The 20,192-nt window shown below is 45.3% G+C and overlaps 1 protein-coding gene across 2 annotated transcripts in view; it reads left to right on the top strand.

Moving 5' to 3' along the window:
- Positions 1-20,192, top strand: part of VTA1 (vesicle trafficking 1) — a 1,322,571-nt gene that overhangs the window by 328,236 nt on the left and 974,143 nt on the right. For both annotated transcript variants that reach the window (XM_044058895.1, XM_044058858.1), the window contains exon 2: positions 2,085-2,179. In XM_044058895.1, the coding sequence (XP_043914830.1) occupies positions 2,085-2,179 (95 nt within the window). The remainder of the gene's footprint in view (positions 1-2,084; positions 2,180-20,192) is intronic.

Raw genomic sequence — 20,192 nt, 5'->3', positions numbered from 1 at the left:
TCCACCAGAGCTACAGCCACCTCCACAGCCTTTTTTAGAGGAGTGGCAACAAAGGACATTTTAGAAGCTGCTACATGGAGCTCCGTGCATACATTTTCCAAACATTACAACCTGCCTTTATATTCCAGATCCAGAGCAGGGTTTGCTTCTGCAGTCCTGCAGGGCATTTTAGCTACACCATCTTTGTCTTAGTGCCTACCACCCCCAGGTTGGCTATGATATTCAACCCATATGTCAGGACTGCAGTTGCATCCTTGAAGGACATAGTACAGTTTTGTACCTACCATAAATGTAGATGTCCGATAGGTATGCAACTGCAGTCAGGTTTTCCCTCCCACCTACCCCTCTGTGGTATTCTTTTGGGTTTCTACCTCTCATTTTAGCTACCTGGGGTAATCTTTTATGGTGTATTTGTTTTTATGTTGTTGTACTGGTCTGGAATTTTTTCTCTATTTTCAAAATTTAGCCTTCCTTAGAGGGCACCTGGCATCTGGGGCAAGAAACACTGAAGAAGATGGCGTTGGCTGACGCTTTATACCCCAGGCTCTGGCGTGGAAAGGCGACATCAGCCGACGCCGGACCCAGACTTTGGAATCCGACCGACCGAAGGGCTGCCTGAGGCAGGACAACCCATATGTCAGGACTGCAGTTGCATACCTATCGGACATCTACATTTATGGTAGGTACAAAACTGTACTTTCTTGTAGTGTAATGAGTTGGCAGACTTTAAATATGCCCTGCAGACTAGTCTATCAGAGATACTGGGTGATCATATTGGTGTAACTAGGGAAATTATTTTTCTGAGCTATGATACAGAATCGGAATTGCCTAGACATAAGTCTTTGCCGAGTCAAATTATGCCAAAAAAGCAATTTCTAGAAAATGGAAATCTACGTCTAAACCAACTGTACTAGAAGTAGCAAATATAGTAACAGAAATAAAACAATTGGAATTAGGATCTTTAGAAAAGGGTAGGAGCAACTTACATAGGAAAAACATGGGAGTTGTGGGAACGATACATACAAGTGTGGAATGAGGTTTAAAAGAAGGCATGATTTGATTGAGCTGTGTAATGTTTGACTGACAATGATTTGTTAGATTATTTGTGATAAGTAATGTTAGCAACTAAAATTGTGTCAGTATAGTGTGTAATATAAAATGCTTGTAACTAGGATTGTGTCAGTATGGTTTGTTTTCATTTATATAAATGTATGATTTGTCTGTGTCATAAGTGGTAATTTAAGAAAGATGTTTCTTTAAAAAAAAAAAAAAAAAAAAGCCTTACTGGACATATGCTAGAGTAGACTGTAGCCCATGCATTCTGCCATTTTCCAGATATGGAGTATGAAGCCCTGGTAACTGCATGGCGGTTTGAATGAGGTACTCTAATGCATTATCAGTGACAGTCAGTTTAGAGGACTAAAGCTCTGAGCTGTTAATAGTTACTGTGCAGGAACTGATTCCTTCCATTATCATTTGCCTGCTGTGTGACTGTTAGCATGTCACTTAACCAGACAGTGCTACCAGGTCACCCTTGTAAAGAGACATTTATGTCCAGTGGGCTTACCTGGTCAACTAGAAGGAAAACTAACAAAAAAACGTCAATGGCAGAGTGTGGGAATTTGCTTTGTCATTATGCTTTCCTTGTCCCTGTGAGTTTTTTGATGATGTGGACTGCAAAATCAGTTTAATCAGCTTCTTTACGTCAGTGATACAAGAGATGATCGTGCAGTGTATGGTTTTTCTAGACTTTACAGTTGCAGCAATGCTGAGTTTTTATCAAGTCTGCTAATAGTGTGCATTGAATGATGTTTTAAAGTAGGGAGGGACTGAGGGTAGTAGCTATTTTGATGACTGGAATGGAATCCAAACGGGTCACAACACCTTGGTGACTTTAAAACTGCCATTTTGCTTTATCCGTTTACATCATCATAATAATTATAAAGGGCTGTGTATGTTTTATGCATGATATTATTAAAAAGCTTTTTGTCTTAGTGACTTAACTTTGTTTTCATTATTTGGCATTGAAAATCTAACTTGCCAAGCATGATCTAACCAGTTTAATGTATACTTTTCTTTTCTAGGTCGTTTATATTCAATTCAGACAGGAATGAAGATTGACAGTAAAAGCCCAGAGTGTCGTAAATTTTTATCAAAACTTATGGATCAGTTGGAAACTGTAAGTTAGACTCTTAATACTTTTCTTGTAATTTACTTCCATTTACTTATAAAATTTAGTAATGTGCAAGTATGAAGAGATCTTATGTTGTAATGCACCACATAGTAGGACAGCACATTACACTGTTTACTCGATGAAGGGCAATGCTTATAAATAGCTTAGAGCAGTGTCTGTTCCGAGTCTGGGTCTGCCCTTTTCCACTTGGATTTTGCCCTGCAGCTCATTAACCTTGTTTGTTGAAATCCATGGAGATACTATCACTGTGGTAAATGTAATCCTTGTGCTGTTGTAGTTACTTTGTCTTCTTGTCTGTAATTGTTTTATAATACTTTGTTTTACAATATTTTAATGGGATGTTCATGATATACATGTTGTAGAATTGGTGTTGAATATTTCTAATTCTTGAAAACTGTGACAGTGTTTAAATAAATACTATAATACATGCATCGTGTATTGTGTATCCATCTGTGCATATTTCTGAGGGTATAACATCTCAAAGAAGCTATTGCATTAAAATCCAGAAGATTTGTGCTTAATTTTTAAGTTACTCTTTACTGCTAAACATTCTTGGATGCTTAGTCTATACAAGGTTTATTAAGAATCAGATGTATTGCTGCAGTGCCTTGTTTTTCCAAAAATGCTTCATTTTTATTTATCTCAAAAAGTGGGTGATACCGGAAAGCACAACTAAATTGATCTGTGTCATAAATTTCCACGTGTTTCTGTTTTTAACTACAGCTGTTGTCAAGGGTATATCAGCTAAATTTTCTTTCTGCTTGTGAAACATAAGCTTTCTCAAGCTCAGTCATGAGTTTTGTTTTGCTTTTTAAGTTGATCATTATAGAGCCGTTGATCCTGAGTCTGAAATAATTTGGCCACTTTTGGTTTCACAACAGTCCCTGTCTTAGAAGGGAGAAAGTTCAAGGGCAATAGGAGAGGATGGTAAACCCAGTGATGGATGAGGACATTGGGGTAGCCAGAAAGGATGAAGCAGAATTGGAAGGGGTGTGCTGACCAGATGGCGAAAAAAGTATATAATCACTTAAGTAAAACAAAATGGCTCTGGGACATGTTGGAGAGGCCCAAGAAGAAATGAAGGAAGATATAAGTCTGATGTGGCCTTTTCCTTTTTAGGACTTGCATCTTGACATTTCTGTTGAGATCTGTTGTATCTGTGGACCTTGAGGTAACACATATCTCTGCAATTCATTATATTCAGTTTAGCAGTACAAACCCAGAAATGGAGACAGTAACTGCAGTGGTGGTCTGTGGTGCAGGTACATGAGGCACTGTGCAGGAGGGTATGGCCATTTATAGATAGGTTCATAGGTAGGTACTAGGCTATCTGCCCGAGGGCATTTATAAGCCTAGCCAGAGTGTGTCTGCTTTCGCCACCCCATTGATTAATTAACTAAGCCTCTGTCAAGCAGAGCCAATGAAGTGATCCCAGGGGTGTATTTTCTGTTACCCATCCACTCGTCAAGGTTTCTCTTGAAGAATTTTAGTGAAGGGCTCTGCCTAATGTAGTTAGGAATTTTGTTCCAAAACATAGGGAGTCTCTGTGACAGGAATCTATCCCGCCAGCATGTTCTATTTATTGTTGTGGCGACTTTTAGCTCACTACAGCACGTGGCTTGCAGTGACTTGGATTTCTTTAGGTGGAGCATGTCCATCAGTTCTGAGTTGGACATGGCTTTGTAAGTCAGGCAGAGATCGCCTCTGAGTAAGCAATATGCCACTGAGTACAGCCGGAGTTTTTTCAGTCAGTCTGCATTGGATATATGTTTGAGGCCAGTAATCCTCTTGGTGAGGTACTTTTGTGGTCTTTCCAGCTGTTAGAAGTGTCTTGTGAGGTACATCCCAAATGGGGCATTGTACTCTGTGATGGGTCTGATGAGTGACGAGTAGAGGGGCACTATAACCTCTTTATTTTCTAGATGCGAACCCTTTAGTAATTAGATGGGCCACATAGAAGGATTTCCTAACTACTTTGGCAATATGATTGTCAAATGAGAGATTACTAAATATCTGGGTCCCCAGATCTCTTATTACCTCTTCTGTATTAAGGGGGTTGACACCTATTTGGTAATTTGTGGGTGTTTTGTTTTTCCCAAATGGGATGACTGTGCATTTTTTGGCATTTAGCTTGAGGCCATGACTTTGACACCAGGTGTCCGTCTCAGTAAGGAATTTCTGGAGGATGTCCTTGTCAGTTGGAGAGTCAATTATGGCTCCCATTTTGCAGTCATCGGCGAACTTGGTTAGCCATAGTCCTCCTGTGTTTGCCTGTACTTCTGAGAAGTATATGCCGAACAGTAGGGGTCCCAGGACCGAGCCTTGCGGGACACCACTTGTGACTGGTTTAGAGTCTGACCTGGAGCCTGCTATTCTTACTGCATGAGTTCTGTCTGTAAGCCAGTTGGCAACCCATCTTGTGACAGAGGTTTATGTTCAGGCTGGTGAGTTTTTGTATAATACCTGAGTGAGGAATGGTGGTGAATGCCCTGGTGAGGTCAAGATAGGCTGTGTGAATGACCTTTCCCTCATCTATGGCCTTGGTGACTGTCTCAAAGAAGTCAACCGGGTTTAGTAGGCATGATCTGCCCTTAACAAAGCTGAACTTGGTCGGATCAAGTGTTTGGAGGTTCCCAGTGTCTTTGTTAATGAGTTCCATGATGATGCGCTCCATAGCCTTGCAGACCAGCTAGTCAGGCTTATGGGGCGATAGTTACTAGGGTCAGCTGTAGCCTCTCCTTTGTGGAGCGGAATAACCGTTACTGTGTGCCATTCTATGGGCACGTAGCCTGTGGAGAGGCTGAGGTTGAACAGTGTGTTTAGGCGGGGAGTTAGTTCATTCTGTAGTTCATGCAAGACGCACCATCTGGCCCCATTGAGACTGTGTTTTTGGCTTTTGAAAGGGCTGTTTTCACCTGTGCGCCTGTGATTTCCGGGACACTACACTTTTCCGGTATTGTTGTGGGCCCTTTTGGAGGTGAGAGGGGGTTTGAAGTTTGCACTGAATCTATCTGCCAGGATGTTGGCAATATCAGTAGGTTCAGTATATTTTGTGCTATTTTGCACTAGCTCAGAGCATATCTGCGAGTTGCCACTTAGATTCTTGACATAGCTAAAGAAGGCTTTGTGGTTATCTTTCGAATCCTTGGCTATTTTTCTGTCGAAGTTAGCCTTGGATGGTTTTATGAGTGACCTTAGATTCTTAATGATACTGATCAGGGATGTCTTTCCTTCTTGGGATTTGCTTTTTTCTGAACTAGTTTCCTCCTTTTATTGTATAACCTGTTTATGGCAGGGGTCCACCAGACTTGATTTCCTTCTGTTTGGGGAGTGAGTCTTGGTTTTGCTAGGGGTGGCACGATCCATGCATCCTTGTAGGTGCTCATAGAGTGCATTTGTAAAGGATTCTGTATCTTTGGCAGAGTTATCCTTTAGCTTGGGGGCTGTGAAACTTATCACCTCTGTCTTAAGTAAGGTGAAGTTTGCTTTAGAAAAGTTTTTTGCTGTGGTTTCCTTGGATGAACAATGTCACCCATGTTGGTGATGACAAGGTCCAATAAGTTTTCACCTCTGTTAGGGTAGTTTACCAGCTGATCCAGGGTGTTTGAGTTGATAAATTCCAGGAAGCGCTGAGCCTGGGAGTTTGTACTCAAGTAGTTTTCCCAGTTAATGGTAGGGTAATTGAAATCGCCCAATATCAGGGTGTTCGTTAGGACCTTCATGTTTTCCAGTGTCTCCAGAAAGGCAGAGTAGTGGTCCTGGGTCATGGAGGGTGATCTGTAGCAGGCCACAATTTGCATTGCAGATTTACTCGATGTTAGTTGCACATGGATGATCTCAGAGGTATCATGCTGCACCACAAACCTGGAGGTGTAGGTATCCTTGATTAATATGGATACACCCCCTCCTTTTGTGTTTCGGTCCGTGCTCTGTGGCCGAATGTGTGGTACGAGTTGTAGCCCGGCAGTGCTGGAGAGCTTTCTGGAGCCTTGAACCAGGTTTCAGTTACTGCAGAGATGTCGACGTTCTCCATACTGAGGAGTGCTTCGAGCGCATGCATTTTGAGATTTAAACTCCTGGCGTTAAGTAGCATAACCCTCATTTTTTTTTATTTGTGGTGTTTATGGAGGTGGGTTTGACTTTTAAGCCTTGCCTAAAAAAGGCACTATGGAGGCAGCAAAAGCCTTGGCCAATATTCGAAAGCCTAGGGGTGACAGGTGCAAGCCGTTTCTTGCGAAGCAACGTGGCTTGTCGAGCATGTCGTCCCAGGCTGACAGACATTGGATCCCCTTTGAGTGACACCAGAAGCTTAGCCAATTGCTGAAATTGATAATTTTTTCTTTATACTGAGGTATCATTCTTGGTGAGGGCAGGATGCCACTCAGGGTCAGAGTGGTACTGACCTGGGCTACATGATCAGAGAGCTCTTCCATGTCTCTCTTCATGTAGTCCAGGGAGGTACATCTCAGGTCATTCACACCAACATGAACAATGACAGAGTCATATTTGTACTTGTTCTGGAGTGACCTGAGTGCTTGTGTTATGTGGCGGATTCTGGCTCCCGAGGCAGCTAACAGTAACCTTCTCCTTGTCCAGCCTAGTGAGTGGGACATCAGTGTGCCTGACTATAGTCACCTATTACTAGTGTGTTAGGTATGTTATTTCGCCTTAAGGGCTGTGATTGTGCAGCACATTGATTTTGTGTTTTATGTGTTGCCTGGTTTGTGATGGGAGGTGCAGGTTTTTTGGGTGTCTACTTTGGAGCTTTCTGATGCTTTTGCAGATTTTTATTTAGAGCTTCTGAGTATGATTTGGTGTATTTGTGTATTTTTTGCCAGTGCTGGTTTAGTAGGTCTGTGTGAGGCTGGAGGTGTGGTGCAAGTGTTAACCTTCTCCTCATGACTGTCTGTTCCAGTCTTGGGTGGAGAGACCTTAGCCTCCAGTTTGGCTGTATAATTCCATCTCTCGCATATGTTAGTGTTTTGTGGTAGGAGGAGAGGGTTGTCTGTGTACATGAGGCAGTTGTAACATTGCCTCAGGATACCCAGGTTCACCAGCTGGACTGGAGAGTACACCTGAAGTTGCCCTTTGGTCGTGCCTGACTAGTAGGGTGAAACCCTCAGGACTAGAATGGTTTACCAGTGGAGGGTCCACATTAATGGGTGAGCAGCTTTACAGTATTCAGAAGTAAGTATTGCTTATAGAGCCATCCTGTGAATAAAAAAAAATAAAAAATTGTGTTCAACATATTTGTATTGAACTCTAGATTGTATTGCCCCAAGAAACAATATAATCTGTTATTCATTGGGGTTCAACATCATAGTTCAGTTTGTGTAAAATTAATTAATCTTTAGTCTGTAGATTTTCTTACCAATTCTAACTAGTGGTCATCTTATGCTTGTGTTTTCACCAGTCGCAAATCTCTAATGCATTTCTGTGGGAGAGTAAACTCTCGGAACCATAAAAAAATGTCCCTAATCCTGCAATTACAGATGTGTGCTTACATTTTATTCAGTTTTCTTAAAAGTCATGGACCTGATTTAAGGTTACAGGTTGACTTTCTTAGCTTTTTGTTTAAGTGTTGAGGCCAGATTGCCTTACTGAAGTGACAGACTGCCACTGAGGCACAAAGGGCAATACTTTATTACATTCTTTCTTTATTTACTGATTGTGTGATTACCCCCTAGTTCCCTGTGAGCCCATCTACTCCCTTACCATGGGGCATTAAATTCCTTCTGTATCCATTGTGATAGGTGAGCTGTTCTTCTTCAGGGAAGAATGGCCTTGTGGCAGCTTCTGAGTGAGGTCATCCCCCCCCTTTGAAGGGAAAGGAGTTGAGAGATGGGCATGAGCTACACAGCCGTGCACATAAAATCTTTTAGATATACGGGGGAGGGCACTGTTGACTAGGGTGGAGCAAATGTAATGTCACCATGCTTAACATTCACTGAAGCTCCACCTTCCCTGCTACTGAACAGTTGGTAACCATTTCACAGTCAAGATACACTTGGAGCTCTCAACCCCTCCCCCAGATGATTGGGATAAACTCATTCCCCCCTTAGCACCCAACTGATCTGTTGCCTGTACTGCTAAATTAACTCGGGTTATCTGGGCAGCTGTTAGGGCTCAATTCCTGTATACTGGAGTTGGGAAGTGGGCTTTACTTATACTATATCATCCCCTTCTTGTATGAGGGACTCTGGTTCACCTTTGATACCTGTAAGAAAGCAGCTATGGTGTTAAGTTTATTGCTTTTACATGCGTTGCATTTTTAAAAAGGGTTAACCTAATGGAAACATATCCATGACAACAAAAAGGGTTAACCTAATGTAAACATATCCATGATGACAAAATTATTGTCAGTATCTTGAGTATTTTTTTCTAAAATACCACTTACAGAAATTTGTATATAATATACTTATGTATCTATACTTAATATATGTGTATAATATATATTTAACCCTCACGGACATGCATTCAGTTGTCTGTGTACACACACACACACACACACACACACACACACACACACACACACACACACACACACACACACACACACACACACACACACACACACACACACAGACACACACACCCTCGTGTCATGTCTCTCAAAACTGCTGGAGAGAGTGATTACTGAATGACAGGAGTGGCCTTCGGTCAACTGGTGCCCTACACAAAAGGTCTCCATGGTGCTCCCCACCACACCACCCAGTGGCCCCCATCCCAGTCTACCTACATTAAATAAATACTGGAAAAGCACCCCTGCTAGAGCGGTGCCCTAGGCTGCTGCCTAGTTGGCCTATGCTTAACGCCGGCTATGCTGAATGAATATGCAGAGTAGTAGAAAGTATGGTAGGAGTGTACTTCATTTGGTCTTCAATCTGTGGGTCTCGGATCCACATTGGATCTGACACGGCCGCATTTTCCAGCTATGGATCCAAGCTCCTCCCCTTACCCATAATGCCCCCTGTCTCCCTTCAGATCTCGTTTGCCACCAGCGTTGGTGCAAGCGTGCTTCCGAGCTTCAGTTTAGTGATTAGCGTAAGTGTGTGAAAACTTAGTAATTTTTTATCCTATTCTCTACTTTATATCTTTCTTTCCTCCTCGCAACTGTGTCGGGCAAAAAAAAAAAAAAAACTTTCATCCTTTACTTAACTTTCTTATAGAGCATGTGTGTGTCTGTGTGAGTGTATGTGTGTCGGGTACAGAGATTGCGGAAGCTCCTAAAGCAGCTTCTGAAAATACACGAAGTGTGGTCATAAGCTCTTCCCAGTGGATGGCCACACTGTGTGCGTGGTATGCCTGGATGCAGACCATCTCAATTCCCCTGGTCCTATTTGCGCTGGGTTCAACCCCAGAGCACTTAAGGCCAGACGGGAGAAGCTTATCCTAAAAGGTCTACTTCCCTCTTCAGTGATGACTGTTTCTTCTTCCCCCACTGGGGGAGCAGTGGCTGTTGCATCTTCTTCCTCGGCCTCTGGGACTCGCATTCCCACTAAGAAGTCCGGGGAAGGGGACAAGTCCAAAAAAGACCGGTCTCGCAAACCGTGCCCTGACCGCTTGTTGCAGGCGGGTCCGTCACCAAAAGCGATGCCTCTTACTAGGCCTGGGTCTCCTTCGCTACACTCACCTAGATTTTCCTTTGAGCCTGAGAAAACCCATAGCTGGTACCCTGCTAGATCCTCTCCCCACCAGCTTTCCCGCCCAGTTTCGTTGGCGTCATTCCGCTTCACCCATAGTCTCAGCGAAGCAGAGATGGATAAGATGATGCTGAGGTTTATCCACACCTAGATACAGATGGGGGTCTTGCTGGTGCCCTCTCCCTCTGGAGAGGGCTCCTTGCAACCTTTTTTTCTGACCAATAACAACTTCTGAGCTGACCAGTGGTTTTGCTCTGAGGACCCTTGGCGTAGAGGAGTAGGCACCTATGGTACCATGTACCTCCACGCCGGCCATAGCCTTGAGCTTGTCTTATCTGACCGGTTAGGATCTGAGCTCTCAGAGCCATTTCTTTGGAGTTGGATCAGAGTGGGCACTCTCTTCTCAGACCGCTTTGGAGCGGAGCATCCCATTCGGCATCTCTGCTACTGGAGGCTTGGCTCTGACTCGCCTGTCTGGTTGGGGGGAACAGCCCCCACTAGTACTTCCCAGGAGGTTCGTTCCACCTCAGCATTCGATGTAGTGGAGAGGGTTCTCATGGGGTCGAGACCTCTGACCATCTCGTCCTCGGACTCCATCCAGAGACCCTTAGCTCTGAGTGTGGTTCCGACCATCTTGCCATCTCAGAGACAGCCCGTGGTCGCAACGCCTCAGGAAGTTCCAGCGACAGAACAGTAAAAGGTTTGTGAGCCCTCCCCAGAGAGTCCTCCTGAGGAGGTGCCTCACAAACGAACAAGTAAGAGGAGGTACTTGGACTCTCACCCAGAGTCTCTCACTGAAGACACTGACTTGGAGGAAGGGGAAGGTTCCTCACAGCCATCCTTTGAGGATGTTTGGAGACATCATGGAGCTCCTCTGCCGGGAGGGGGGGGTGGTCTGCCCTAAAACATACCTCAGACGAGTCTGTGTTCCTGGAGGTGTGGAAAGACCCGGACACTGTAGATTCTATTCCCAAGCACCCCGACAAAGTCTTGAGCCCCCACTCAGGACGCATTGGAGCAAGGGGTCCCCAATAGATGTGCTGATGGTGGCGGCGGCTGCCACCAAGAAGGAGCTCATGCAGGAGACTTCCATGGTTCTTCCCCTGATCGAGAATCGAGGGCGTTGGACCATTCTGGGAAGTGACTATATGCGTCACCGACCTTCTCTGTGAGGCTGCTGAACTATATGGTACATGCCATTCGACTTCAGAGAGAACTTGTAAAAGAAGTCACTGAGTCGACCCTAGAGTCCATGTCAGCGGAGGACAAGACGTTCTCTGCCCGAATGGCCACTCTCAAAACGGTTGCCAATACGTCCCTGCGATTGCTCTCTCATGCCACAGAGGGAGCCACAAGGGTGGCCGGAACAGGCATTGCCTGGCTCCGATTGTGTCAATTCTTGGAGCCTTTCAAGGCATCTTTCACCAATGCCCCGTATGATGGTTCTTCCCTTTTTGGGAAATCGTGAAAGAGAGACTGGTCCCGAGCGAGAAAGGTGGGAAGACACACACACTGTCTGCCTTTGGGATCTGCTTCTTGTCTCCTCAGAGATCCTTTTCCAGGAATCAGCGAGAAGTGAAGAAGATCTGGTTCCGGAAGTCTCAGGCATTTTCCCGGGACGCTCAGGATTCTCCTTCCCCCAGAGGCTGAAGGGGTTACGACAGATGCCGCCCTAGAGGCAGAGGGTGTCCTAGGAATTTCGGATCCTGGGAATCCTCCTTGGAGAAACCCGGGCAGCCACCCCAAAGAGTTGCCTGACTGCTCACCTCTGGAGGCAGTCAGGGGCCATCTGTCACTACACCCAAAAGCATGGGCGTCCATTACAACAGATCGGTGGGTGTTGTGAATCATATCCAGATGATATTTCATGCCATTCAGGGAACCTCTCTGAACAAGCTCCTCCCAGACATCCCACCCGCACAATGGGAGGAGACCGTTCTAGAAATAGGAAAAGCTGTTCAAGAAATGAGTCATCCAACCGGTCCTACCAGACCAGTCTGGATCCAACATTTATTCCAGGTTCTCTTTAGAGCCAAAGAAAACTGGGGACCTCAGACCAATTTTGGATCTGTCCGCATTGAATCCGTCAGTAGCCAAGGCGAAAATCCGGATGGTCACTCTTCAGTCATTCCTGCCCTTTCTGTAGGCCAAAGACTGGATGTGCTCGATTGATCTCCAGGATGTATACCATGACATCAAGATGGACAGGCGCTCCCGGAGATTTCTTTGCTTCTGGCTGGGAGACAATCATGATCAGTCCAGAGCCCTTTTCGTAGGTCTCGCCACAGCCCCCAGGGTGTTTACCAAGGTGATGGCGGTTTTAGCGGCTCACCTGAGGCTTCGGGGTATTCAGGTCTTTCCTTACCTGGATGATTGGCTCTTTGCTGCACCTTCATAACATCTATTCTGGCAATCCAGGGACTACTTCATTCGGCTAGCGAACAAACTGGGCATAACCATTAATCTGAACAAATCTTCACTGGTCCCGGTCCAGATTCTGGACTTTATCTGGGCTCAGCTGGACTCTACTGAAATGAAAGTCTTTCTCACTTCAGTCAGCGTACACAGTCTAAGGTTATATGTGTTGCACGTTATTCAGGCACAAGCACAGACAGCGAAGCAGTCCTAAGGGCGTTGGGCTCCATGGTGGCCACAATCACTTTCCTGACGATGGCTCATCTTCATATGAGAGTTCTTTAGTGAACACTTCCAGTCCAGTGGCCCCTGTTAGATCTTCCTCTGTCCTTTCCTGTGAAAATCTCAGGACTATGCAAGGACTCCCTTTGATGGTAGATTCAATCCCTGGATCTCCTCAAGAGACGCTCCTTTCACCCTGCCTTTCTCAAAACCACTGTGACCACGGACTCCTCCCAGCTGGGGTGGGGGCAGCCCAAGGCACACGGTCCCCTTCCGAGACCAGTTTGCATATCAACATACTAGAGATGAGAATGGTCCTTCTGGCGTTGCAGTCCTTTCAAGCTTATCTTCCTCTCGGGATGATTGCTATTCAGACAGACAATATGTCAGTGGTCTTGTACATCAGCAAACAAGGGGGAACCAGATCTTATCCCCTCTGTCGAGAAGCAATGAGAGTGTGGGAATGGGTGATCTCTACCGGTCGCTTTCTATTAGCGATGCAGATTCTGAGACAGTCCAACATTCTAGCGGACAGGCTCAGCAGATCTATCCTGATGCCTTATGAGTGGTCTCTGAATTCTTCATTAGTGGAACAGATCTTTCTAAGGTGGGGTCGCCCTTGCTGTGATTTCTTCACATCTCTTTCCATTGTGAAATAATGCAGCAAGTGTTTTGCTCTGAACCCCCCACAGGGGAAAGCCCCCAAAGATGCACTGATGCATGCTTGGCCTCCTGGTCTCCTTTATGCTTATCCTCCACTTCCTCTCATGTCGAAGTTTCTTCAGAAAGCCCAATGGTTGGGGAGCATTGTGAATCCTCATTGCCCCATTCTGGCCTTGTCTGGTTTGGTTTCCTTTACTGTGGTCTCATGTGGTAGTTCCTCCATGGACATTGGATCCAGTTCTGGATCTTCTTTCTCATCCCTCAGGGATCCCTCACCCAGATCTGGACAGTCTGAAGTTCATGACTTGCCTGCTCTGGTTCCCATGATTATTAGGACTCCTGGATTACCATCCCCTGTTAAGTCCATTTTGGTAGTGGATCACAAATCCTCTACCAGAAAGGTATATTGTAGTAAGGAAACATTTCTCCATATGCTGCACTCAGCGGGCCGTGGATACCTTTACTGCACCTCTTTCGGCTGCCTTAGATTTTCCGGCAAGTATTTTTCATCAGGGTGCCAGTTACTCTACAGTTATTCCAACTGGCAGCTGTCTTAGATTTTCTGGCAAGTATTTTTAATCAGGGTGCCAGTTACTTTACAGTTATTCCAGCTGGCAGCTATTTCTGATTTCCATGTGGAGCTGAATGTCTTCCTTGGCTTCTTCCAAACTTTGTAAGACTTTTCTTAAAGGTGCCTGTCTTCTTAGATCCCCGGTTAAGGACCCTACCCGTGGGATCTCACCTTAGTGTTACAGGCAGTAGTCTCTGCACCCTTTGAGCCTGCAACTTCAGTTAATTTTCAAGTTTTGACCTGGAAAACTGCTTTCCTGGTTGCCATTCCCTCAGCCAGAAGAGTGTCAGAGCTTCAGGCTCTCCCTATCAAAATGTCTTGCATGATCTTTCACAAAGACAGAGTGTCACTGCGCACTAATCTATCTTTTCTTTCTAAGGTAGCCTTAGAAGCAAATATTAATCAGACTATTAATTTGCCAGTTTTATTTCCCTAACTTCCAAAACAAAAGGGGAATACAAGCTGCATCTGCTTGTTGTACATAGACGGTTGAGATTTTACTTGCACAGGGCGAAATCTTATCATAAATTGGATTAGCTGTTCATGTCTTATGCTAAACCCTTCTTAGGCAAGCCAGTTTCCAAGGTAACTATTGCTCGCTGGATTTCCCAATGCATTCCTTGAGCCTTTGCTGTGAAAGGCGTGTCTCTGCCGGGACAAGTGAAGGCACATTCTACTCGATCTATGGCTCCGTCAGCTGCCTTCTGGTCTAGGATGTCTCTAGATGATATCTGTTCAGCAGCCACTTGGTCCTCATCTCATACCTTTATTTCACATCACAAGCAGGATATTGTGTCTAGGAACATAGCATCCTTTGGTTCTGTGGTGCTCCAGAACATCCTTCCATGAGTGCCACCCAGGAATATTTGGTAGCTGGGGACTCTGTCCCTCAGGTTGAAGACCAAATAAAATAAACAATTTCAGATAAAGAAGTTATGCACTCGCCATAACTTATGTACGCACCATAACTGTCTTCTTAGACCCCCGGTTAAGGACCCTACGCCTCCGTGGGATCTTACCTTAGTGTTACAGGCAGTAGTCTCTGCACCCTTTGAGCCTGCAGCTGTTAACCAGCTTACGGTGTAATTTAATTTTAATCCTGACTTGCGCTCGGGATTAACTCTAACCTGTGGAACTTGTTTAAGCAGAGACGCTTGTCCTGGCAGAGATGTGCTTTTCACAGCATAGGCTCAAGCAGTGCATTGGGAAATCCAGCGAGCAATAGTTACCTTGGAAACTGGCTTGCCTAAGAAGGGTTTAGCATAAGACACCAACAGCTGATCCAATTTATGAAAAGATTTTGCCCTGTGCAAGTAAAATCTCAATTGTCTATGAACATAAACAGATGCAGCTTGTATTCCCCTTTGTTTTGGAAGTTAGGGAAATAACCAACTGATTATGGCCTATAAAATCCTCTATAATCCGGACAGTACTCCTGCACTCAAAAATATTATCACTCCCTATAACAATCCTAGACTGCTTCGATCCTCTAACAAACTACTAATTCAGACTTTCAAAATTAATGACACAGCTGGTGAGTCTCTCTTTGCAAACTCTGTAAGTAGACCCTGGAACTCTCTTCCAGCTGATATTACCTTACTTTCTACCTTAGGTCAATTTAAAACTAGACTCAAACAACATTTGGCACTTAACTGGCTATGTCAATGTATCAAGCGTGGCTAACTCTCTCTAGAATGTGTAAAAATCTGTTAACCAGTTAACTGTGTAATTTAATTGTAATCCTGATTTATGCTCGGGATTAACTCTAACCTGTGGAACTTGTTTAACTTGCTTACTTATGCAATCATTGTAAATAGTCTGTTTGTAATATGTAATGCTGGTATTGTGTAATGCTGTATCTGCCTACCCTTGAAGCTTTTCTCCCTGGGCCTTCGCTGAAAATGGACATGCATCCAGTCAGACTATCCCGGTCAACAAATGTAAAATAAAAAAAAATAATAACGTTCAGTCTGAGTAGCTGTACTTCATTTGTCTTCAAACCCCCCCTTCCCCCTGACCTTATCTTTGTGCAGTCTTCATATATCTTTGTATAATTTCTGAGGTCCTTGGCCAGCCTAGACCTGGGCGTTGGTAGCGACTCATAATTATGATAAGGTGCTGTTGGGTCAGGTGTCTGATACTTTTTAGGCAGCAAACTCGATCTGAAGGGAGATGGGAGACAGAGGGCATTATGGGTAAGGAGAGGAGCTTGGAGCTTGGATCCATAGCTGGAAAATGCGGCTGTCAGACTCTATGTGTATCCGAGATGAAGTACAACTACTCAGATGGAACGTTATGGTGAGTATATAACTTCTTTTTTGGATTTAGATCAGGATGCTGTGACCCAGTTTTTGCAGTGAGACAGAGAGTGATATAGGAGCTGGAGGTAAGGAAAGACTCCATCTGGGCATTCCTAGACTTGGAGAAACAAATGACATGGTCCCAAGAAAGCTGATTTGGGCAGTCCTGTGATGTTCCAAAGTCCTGGAAGCAATTACTGCAGTCTGTATACAAAGAACCCATCTCAGAAAGTGCAAACAGTGTTCATAATCTCAAAAAGGTTCCTAGTGGGAGCGAATATGCAGCAGGGCTCAGCTCTGAGCCTACTGCTGTTCGTACTGGTGATAGACTGCATTAGGAAACAGGTCATGAACGGCAGATCATCAAAGTTGTTGTATGCACACAATATAGCATTACAGGCAGACTCTGAACAGGAACTTCAGCAAATGACAGTGGACTGAAATGCAAAAACTGAAATCTGATGGGATGAAACTGAGTACAGATATGACAGTGGCCAGGACAGCAAATGGAGGAAATCAGAAAAAGCTTAAAACTGAGATGGATGGTAAAACAGTGGCCAAAGTTAATTGTTTCAGGTATATATGAGGTGTGGTTGGGGAGATGTGAGGTCTGAATGAGGAGGTCAAAGCTAGAGGAGGGGGTGCTGCAGCCAACTGATACAAAGCGTCAGGGGTAATGTGTGGTAGAAGAATGACAAACAAGTTCAAAGGTTGGGTGTGCAAAACAGCAGTATGACCTGTGCTTCTGTATGGCTCAGAAACCTGGGCAGTGAAGGCAAAGGTTGAGAGTGCCTGAGTTGATGGCTCTTAACCACTTGAAATGTGTAGTAGGAGGGACAGACAAAGAAATAAGGACCGTAGAACAGAAGCCATGGTAACCCCAATTACAGAGAAGATCAAGGATAACTTTGTTAAGGTGGTTCTGTCTCATGAACAGGAAAGCAGAAGACTGGTAAAGCAGATTTGGGAGAGATAGAAAGAAGACAAGATGAGGATATCCTTTCAAGTGGGGGATGGATTACTTGAGAGAGTAGACTTGAGCCAAGTAGGCATGACCGTAAACAGGTAGGAGACCATCTCTTGAGAGAGAGAAGTGGTGACAGTTGATGCAACACTTCAGTCCCATCATCAACCCCTATTTTCTCATTTTTACATGGGTTTGAAGTGTAATAAATAAAATGTGTGGTGCACTGTGTCATAGGAACAAAGTGCAGTTGTCACACAACTCCATCATTATATTTTCAGCTTGGCAGCTGTTATATTTTGCTATGAAGCATTATTAAACTTGGATTGGGCTGGAGGGACTTTTATGTATACTTCTTTGGCAGTCACAGCAGTCTGTTTTTTTAATTCACCTATTTTTTTATTCACTACTGTGTACCACTTGTAATGCATATAAATGTCTTAATCTCCATAGATAAATTTGTTTCTCCTTGGCTTCATCTCATAATCAGAATGTTGGTTTATCAGCTAAATTCTAAAGTGGCAACTGTGTCTTCCCTGTCTGAGAAGAAAACTATCTTCTGACATTTATCCCCCTCAGACTGCTGGGTGTGTATTCTGCAACTCCTGGGTGACTGGACAGTTTGTGCCATAACCTCAGAGGTGGGTCTTCACTGTCTAGGGAGAGAATGATTTTGTGACCGTTGGCATGTAACATTGCATGTTAAGTTGTCAATCTCACCTTCATTCTTGCTGGATGGGTTCGGAGCCAATCCTTGGCTCCGACTCAGCCTATACCAAAGCTCGAGAGCTATTTACCGGCTGGAGGCCCTCCCTATATCCCACAATGCTAGGCGTCCAATACACAGATCTCGTTTGCCGCTTCAGCTGTGAGGTTGCGTTTTTACCGGCTCCAGGTCATATAAAACTTTTTTACTAAGTTTATTTATATATAAATCGCTAATTTCTTGTTAGATATTTTTCTTTAAGTGCCCCTTTCTGATCCCTTGAGAAATCCCATTTAGAAACTCTCTTTGATAGTAGTTTTCAGAGCCCCCACCCTTTAGGGTAGAGTTAGTTTTTTCTTATATATATTTATATTTCTACTAGTCTTGTTAACTGTATTTTTATAGCAGTATTATTACTACTGTATTATTGTAGTGTTAGTTCTAGTGCATGTGTGTGTGTTTGTAGTGTGTTAGGCACTAGTTACTTATTTCCTTGGTACCCTGTTATAGTGTCATTATGTCTGAGGATACTAAGGTCTCAGATTTCAAGAAGTGTGACTCGTGCTGTCAGAAGATGTCTCTGACAGACGGTCACACGTCTTGTGTGTATTGTTTGGGCCCCCTACACCTGCAGGACTCTTGTTCGGTCTGTCATGCCTTCAGTCCGAGAGTCCTGCAGGAGCGTAGGAACAAACTTATTTTGAGGGGCTTACTTAAGCCTGAAAGGTCCCCGACTAAGCCTTCGTCGGGTAAACCCTCCAAGCCCGCCAAACCGTCGGCTCCCTGTTCGGAGCCGTTGCCAAGCGGAGCTACTGCCTCCTCATCTGTTCCAGCTGGAACCAACACTTTGCGATCTCAGTCGGCTCCTGTTGTAGTGTCGGAACCTTCTCTGAGCCGAAAACGCTCGAGATCTCCCTCTTTGGAGTCCGTTCGGCTCCGAGATCTTTGTTACTACAGTCGGAGCGGAGCCATAGGTCACATTCCTCTCGGTCTTACAGGCTTTCTGATCACGACCTCGAGAGGGTGGTCAGTAGACTCCTAAAGTCGCAGGCACTTGCCCAAATGTTGTCTAGCCCTTCTCAACAGACTGCGGCTATCCCTGCATCTTCAATAATTCCTTCTCTGACTCTTCTATTATGTTCAGAGCCGGAGCTCGTTGGGGCTCGAATCATCGGTACGTCGGAGCCGATATCACACATTTCGGCTCCTTCGTCGGCTCCGATCTCTTCATTGATTCCGTCCGTGGATGGATCCAGGCGCCGAGACTCCCTCATCGGCTCCAAGGGGGCGCGTGGCATCGGACCCTTGTCTGACCCCGTTCTCCCTCTCGGTGCCTCAGCGCAGATGAGCTCGGCCCCGACATCAGCCTCGGAGCCGTCACTCTCGGTGCCGGGAGGGGTTCTCATCTCTTCGGAGTGGGGACCTTCCTCTCTGCCCGATAGGGGCGCCTTCGAGGTCATGAGGAGCGTACTGACTCCTGGGTCGGACCCATGATCGGCTCCTTCGGCTCCTCTCCCCATGGTGCCTATGTCTGTCTCTGTTCACCCTCCTGACCCCAGGTGTGGAGAGCAGACGCTCCAGATAGCCCCATTGGGTGTGTCTTCCTCTTCCGAGGCCTCCCCTGATCATTCAGAGGAGCCCCCTCGGAAGAGAAAATGTAAGAGGAAACATGTTGACTCCCCCGAGTCAGTCACCTCAGACACCAGTTTGGAGGATTCAGAAGGGTCCCCAAGGTCCCCCTCTGAGGATGTCTCCTTTTCAGACATCCTTGAGATCCTTAGGCAGAGGGGGAACTGGACTGCCCTTAACCCCTCCGAGGACGAGTCTGTGTACCTGGACGCGTTTGGTTCTCACCCCTCCACCTCCTGGGTGTCTCCGCCTTTCGACCCACTCATGGAAGTGGTGGCTCGGAAGGCGTGGACGGCCCCGGACACAGTGGAACCAACTCCCCGTAGGCCCACAAAGTTTATTACAGCCCCTTCCGACAAACAGTTTCTTACGAAGGGTGTTCCTGTTGATGCCATGGTGGTTGCAGCAGCCACTAAGAAGGAGTTGGCTGATCCTTCTGTCCCTGTCCATCCACCTAATAAAGAATCTAGGACAATGGACAGGTACGGGAAGCAGATGTTTTCTTCAGCGACCTTTTCCATGCGGTCGTTGAACTACCTGTGCCATTTCACCCGCCTTCAAAGGGATATCCTTAAGGAATTGGGTGATACCCTTCAGGAGCCATCTGCTGCGAGTTCTCAGGAAAAGATTAACTCCCAGCTGGAAACCCTTAACTCCATTGTTAACTCCTCCATGCGGCTCATTTCTTATGCAGCCGATGGGGTGATTAGGGCCGCAGGCACAGGTGTAGCCTTGAGACTACATGCCTGGATGCGGTTGTGCAACTTTGCTGACCCCTTTAGGGTGTCCTTCACCAACACCCCCTTCGATGGTTCGGCTTTGTTCGGACCACAGGTGAAGGATACACTTACCAGGTGCGAGCAGGAAGGCAAGACTCTCTCTCTG

This window comes from Protopterus annectens, chromosome 1.part0 (assembly GCF_019279795.1).
Source record: "Protopterus annectens isolate FY-2018-M chromosome 1.part0, PAN1.0, whole genome shotgun sequence".
NCBI classification, from domain to species: Eukaryota; Metazoa; Chordata; order Ceratodontiformes; family Protopteridae; genus Protopterus; species Protopterus annectens.
Note: the sequence above shows the minus strand (reverse complement) of the source record. Positions and strands in the feature narration are given on the sequence as shown.